Source organism: Phoxinus phoxinus (assembly GCF_949152265.1).
Source record: "Phoxinus phoxinus genome assembly, chromosome: 16".
Classification (NCBI taxonomy): domain Eukaryota; kingdom Metazoa; phylum Chordata; class Actinopteri; order Cypriniformes; family Leuciscidae; genus Phoxinus; species Phoxinus phoxinus.
Genome location: NC_136891.1, coordinates 10,233,761 through 10,239,532, shown reverse-complemented (window position 1 = coordinate 10,239,532; position 5,772 = coordinate 10,233,761). Strand labels below are relative to the sequence as shown.

At 36.7% G+C, this 5,772-nt stretch overlaps 1 protein-coding gene across 1 annotated transcript; it reads right to left on the bottom strand.

Moving 5' to 3' along the window:
• Nucleotides 1–733: 733 nt before the first annotated feature.
• Nucleotides 734–5,173, bottom strand: LOC307012703 (uncharacterized protein). Its single transcript, XM_079639663.1, has 7 exons — nt 5,033–5,173; nt 4,779–4,925; nt 2,409–2,555; nt 1,984–2,130; nt 1,742–1,888; nt 1,282–1,428; nt 734–1,103 (listed from the first exon to the last, which is right to left on the bottom strand). Exons 1-7 carry the CDS (start codon nt 5,091–5,093, stop codon nt 940–942), a joined length of 960 nt encoding a protein of 319 aa, XP_079495789.1. The 5' UTR covers nt 5,094–5,173; the 3' UTR covers nt 734–939.
• Between the last annotated feature and the right edge of the window lie 599 nt (nt 5,174–5,772).

Below are 5,772 nucleotides of genomic sequence, written 5' to 3'. Positions count from 1 at the left end.
ATTTGTAATAAAAGAGAAACAATACAATAATAATAAAAAAGTTACTAGCCTCCCAGTACTTATGTTCTTTGTCATGAATGTATTAGCACTAAGTGCTTCACATGTCAATCATACCTTTGCATGTGTTATTGCTGTTTATAGTGAGGTTTGGGTCTGTTACATTATATCCACTCATGCAATTGTGACTCCCAACAGTGTTGTTGCAGTTTGAGTTTGGACCGCAGACCTCAAATCTTAACACATTCATTCACATCTTTATACAGGCAAAAAAATAAGTTACCTCTTTAGGTCACTCATAAAGAATGTGGAGGTCAACTCATTAATTGCCTAACCTTACAATCTAATATTCCATTTAGAATATTTTATCTAAAGCAAACTTAAAAAAAAAAATCATCATGTTACTATTACCGGTAATTAGGATTGATTTTAAAGTTATCTTGTTTGTCTACAAGGCCCTGTCAGGCCTTGCCCCACCGTATATCTGTGATCTTATTATTCCTTACTCTCCTTTTAGAGTTCTTAGGTCCTCTGATCAACGGTTTTTAAAGATCCCTCGTTGTAATTTAAAATCAAAAGAAGATCATGCTTTTTCTGTGGTAGGTCCCAAACTGTGGAATAACTGTCAATTTATTGACAGTTATAGTCCCAAACTGTCCCATTCCACGTGAGGTCAGCTCCATCGATTGCAACTTTTAAGTCTTATTTAAAAACGTATTTATTTTCTTTAGCTTTTGACTAAGTTATGTTTGTTTTGTTCTATGATTTTAATGTTTTTATTTTTTGTAAAGCACTTTGGGGCAACGTCTGTTGTTTAAAAAATGTGCTATATAAATAAAGTTGCTTGCTTGCTATTAAAAACATATTTGCTATTTATTTTAGTAATATTGATTGGACTAATGGTGCACAAAAACATCTAGCTCATTATTCAATGTTACACATTTATCTGAAGAATGTACCTCTACACGTGTTATTGATGCTGATGGTGAGATTTGAGTTTGTTGCAATGAATCCATCCAAACATGAACAATTGTGACTCCCAACAGTGTTGTTGCAGGTTGCGTTTGGACCGCAGACCTCTGATATCTCGACACATTCATCCACATCTTCATTAAAAGAAAGTTCAGAGGAAAAGAAAAGTTTGAGTCACTCATATGTGAAGGTCAGCATATTCTTTGTCATCTTTGCAAGAATGCTTTATTTACAAAAAATAAATGCAAAGTAAAAATCATATGGATTATTATGGAAGGATAGTGTCAACAGAAATCTAAATACAAAACGTACCTCTGCATGTGTTATTAATGCTGATGGTGAGACTTGAGTTTGTTACAGTGAATCCATCCAAACATGAACAATTGTAACTTCCTATTTCATTTGTACAGTTGGAATTTGGACCACATACAGATGGACTGACCAGACATTCATTTATATCTAAAAAAATATAAATAAAAGTTATTATTTAAAAACAGTTAGATTTATAAAAACACCAAAAGGAAATGAAGACATCTATATAAGGAGTATACAAATTAAGAAAGTAATGTTAATATTAAAAAATTAAAATTAAATAAATAATTAATTAAAAAAATCTATCTGGATCCTGAATCTATTCTAAAACTATGTATTTTGAATTTGAATCTCTAAAAAAAAAAATACATTTTTAAATTATGCAATAGACCAAAAAGTTTAAAAACATGAAAATTACTTGCAAATTGCAATTCAGAATATCTAATAAACAAAAACTTACCGATGCATGGGTTGTTTTTATTAATAACTTGATTACCATCTGTGACATTATATCCATTCCAACAAAAGCATGAGAAGCTTCCATTGTAATTGTAACAGTAAGAGTTGGGCCCACACACTGATGGTGAGTCAAGACATTCATGAATATCTGAAACAAAGTAATTGATAAAGTAAACAGTTGGCAGAAGATTAAGGCAGTACATATTGTAACAAAATGTACAGAGAATCAGCTGTCAATCATACCTCTACATGTGTTACTGCTGTTTATAGGGAGGTTTGGGTCTGTTACATTATATCCACTCATGCACGAGCAATTGTGACTCCCAACAGTGTTGTTGCAGATTGAGTTTGGACCACACACCTCTGATCTCTCGACACATTCATTTACATCTTTATTAAAAGAAAATCACAGGCATAAAAATAACCGTTTCCTCTTTAGGTCACTCATACAGAATGTGGAGGTCAACTCATTAATTGCCTAACTTTACAATCTAATATTCCATTTAGAATATTTTATTCAGAGTATGAAACACTAAAACTCCATACATTTAGCATAAACAACATATTTGCTATTTATTTTAATCAAATTGATTGGACTAATGGTCCACACAAATATTTAGTTTATTATTCAATGTTAGAGAACACATATATCTGAATATAGAATGTACCTCTACATGTGTTATTGAAGCTGATGGTGAGACTTGAGTTTGTTACAGTGAATCCATCCAAACATGAGCAATTGTAACTTCCTATTTCATTTGTACAGGTGGAATTTGGACCACATACAGATGGACTGACCAGACATTCATCTATATCTACGGAAAAATATTTAAGAAAAAAATAAAAATAATAATCATTAATATAAACAACTAAATGAATGAAATGCATTTGTTATTTCAAGGCATTCATATGTCTATACTATAGCAAGGATAGTATAAATCAAGAAGGTAGAAACTGGAATAATGTAAACGTATCTCTGAAAGAAAAAGTGCTGGATAAAAATAGTATTTCAGCCCTAAACTTACAAGTCCAAACTGCATGTGCAAAAAAAAAGAAAAAAAGAAAAAAAGAAAAGGGATATTTGAAAGATATAGTATGACTTACAAAGTGTTTTATGCAATTTGCATATATAATTTTTTTTAGGAGAATGAAAAGTAAACCGATTTTTCTAAAAAACTCTTTAAAGGGTAACTAAACCATAGACAGTATATAAGATGGACACAGCGACCCCATAGACTTCAACGGAGAAAAGTGAAGCCCATTTGAAGCACTCACTTCCTGATCTGTCAGTCTTCTAGTAGCTGTGCGTAGAGAAATCTGAATGATTCCCTTCCGAATCTCGCAGAGACGGAGAGCGTGAGTATTAGCTGTCCATGAGCTAGCAGCAGGATCAACTTTATCACACTCTGTGGGCTACTCCCTTCACTTTATCGGACTTAATGCCTCCACGTTCCCCCGATTGCCTGCGAGCTTCTACGCCGGTCTGTACGGTAATTTCTCTACAGTGCGACAGAGAGTCGCGTGAGTTATGACGCAATCGTTAGCCTATTTTTACAAAAACGGCTTCTACGGGGCCATAACGTAAGGTACAAGGTAATGGAGCCTTTTATACATTGTCGAGTTTCTTTAGAAATAAATAATGGACAAATGGAGTCTTTGGACGCTTCAGATGTAAAGTTATTCGCTGTCAAAGTGACGCAAAAATGAATGGGAGTCAATGGAATGCTAACAGCAGGTGAAGTTCTGCTACAATGGCGGCGCCCGCGGAGGCTTCAGTTTCCGGCGGATGGATTACCCCCTTGAACTAAACCCCTGGTCAGAGCCTGACTCCACCCACTGGCAATATTTGAAAAATGCTGGAAAAGTGGGCAGAGCCCAACGGACGAACCGAGGGCGGGGCTGAGCGGGGGGGGGGGGCGTGCACCTGAGACCCGCAGTGACGCAGTGATTGACAGCTGCTGTCAGACTCGCTAAGATGGAGAGTGACTGGAGTGACGCAAGTAGCTTTGCAACAGAGCGGTCATTTGAAGTCGAGGACTTTTCTCCCCCACCTTCCCCTGTGGTCTGTGGACACAGAGCCAAAACCATATCAATTCGAGCCGCGAGCTCAAACTGCGGTGTCGCATCGCATTAACTCCCGCATCGCGATCGGCATCCGACGATGCTAGCGAAGCAGCCGCGCAAGAGAGAATGGGGCCAGTATCTGAGTGGATTATTATTACTATTGACCTACGTTAATTATTATTTTGCCGCTATGTGAAAAAAAATATTCAGCAAAACGCGCCGGCGGTTGTGGAGTCCATGCAGGAAGAACAGCGTTTGGCACACAAGTGCATGTAAACACTGGCGCCTAATTTCCAAGTCTGGTGAAAAGATATGCAGTCCAGCAGCGCTGTTGCAACCGGCAACACTACACCTATACCAGCCTAACCACTGTACTAAACACAGATAAAACTAATGCTAAAAATCTACACTATCCTAACTGATGCTATACTTCACTACTAACTAACTATGCTTCTAACAATACTAACAACTATGCTAATTAACTACCTAGGCTACACGAAATAATCTAAATAACTATAATAAGCATATAAATGCTATGCTAACTAGATGCTAAAATACGCTATCCTGGTGGTTTTCAATACTCGTAATTCCATTTTCCAACTCCTGACTCGCTACAGTGGTTTTGACGGAACCAGATGCTTTTATACCAGCGGCTGCCAGGGGCGTGGCAGAGTAGCGTCACAGAGTACCCTACGTCAGAGAGTACCCCTACTTCAGGAGATTCCGTTTAACCTGAAGAGGGCAGCACTCAGATGTTTTTACACCATATATTTGAAAATTAAAACACTTTATACTCAAATGTTAAAAAATTTACTCGAATCAATGAACAGCATTTATGAAGCTCCATTCTTACAGATCATTAACTACAAAAAGTTGTTTTAGTGTTTAGTTACCCTTTAAACAAACAATGATTATCGACATATCTGAAATTATGCAACAATCATGACAGAGAATATTACACAGTGCAAACTTACCGATGCATGGGTTACTTTTGGAAATCACCTTATTCCCATCTGAGACGTTATATCCTTCCCAACAGAAGCATGAGAAGCTTCCATTGTAATTGTAACAGTGAGAGTTGGGCCCACATGCTGATACTGAGTCAAGACATTCATAAATATCTGAAAATTAAAATAATTGATAAGGAGAAAGGTAACATTTGATTTGACAAAATATTTAGACAGCAGTACACATTTAAACTGCTCAGTGCTTCAGTGGTCAGTCATACCTTTACATGGGTTACTGCTGTTTATAGGGAGGTTTGGGTCTGTTACATTATATCCAATCATGCACGAGCAATTGTGACTCCCAACAGTGTTGTTGCAGATTGAGTTTGGACCGCAGACCTCTGATCTCTCGACACATTCATCTACATCTACATCAAATAAGCATGACAAAATTTGTGACTATCATGTCCAGTTTTGCTGCTGTTAAATAAGCAGAGAGTGAAGCGGAATTAACGTTACGTTGTTACAGTGTAGTTGACTGACTGTCCTTTAAACTTTTGACAATGTGACTGAAATATTTATTTAATAGCGTGATAGTTATAGCAATGAGACGTATCATCTCTCCTTGGTCTGTTATATTGAAAATGTATGTTTTACAATTTGCAGTATGACGTTATCCATTGCTAAATTATGGCACATCATAGACTAGCTAATGCCACTATCAGTGGAAGACCGCTAACGTTAACGAGCTTGGAAACCACAACGAACTTATTCTGCCTAAATAAAGTAATGATTACTGTATTTATAACTAGCATATCTCTAGTTAGAGGCCCTGCATTGTAAAATGTAAGTTAGACTTGCGAGGAGTGAACATTTAGACATAGAGAAAAAGTATCAAACGTAGCTTGTGCATAAAAGTTAGCTTTTCTTTTACACGTGTGTGAAATCCAATGACGCCAAGTGTGCGTTGCAGACGGTCATTCAGCCGCAGCATTAACGAGTCACATAATGGATTTAGATC

Bases quoted from the DNA above. Each gene is read 5' to 3' on its own strand.
- LOC307012703 (XM_079639663.1), bottom strand. From the start codon at position 5,093: ATGATTGGATATAATGTAACAGACCCAAACCTCCCTATAAACAGCAGT. The intron at 2,556-4,778 runs GTAAGTTTGCAC...ATTTTTCCGTAG, and splicing joins CAAAAGTAACCCATGCATCG to ATATAGATGAATGTCTGGTC. The intron at 1,104-1,281 runs GTACGTTTTGTA...CTTTTAATGAAG, and splicing joins CATTAATAACACATGCAGAG to ATGTGGATGAATGTGTCGAG.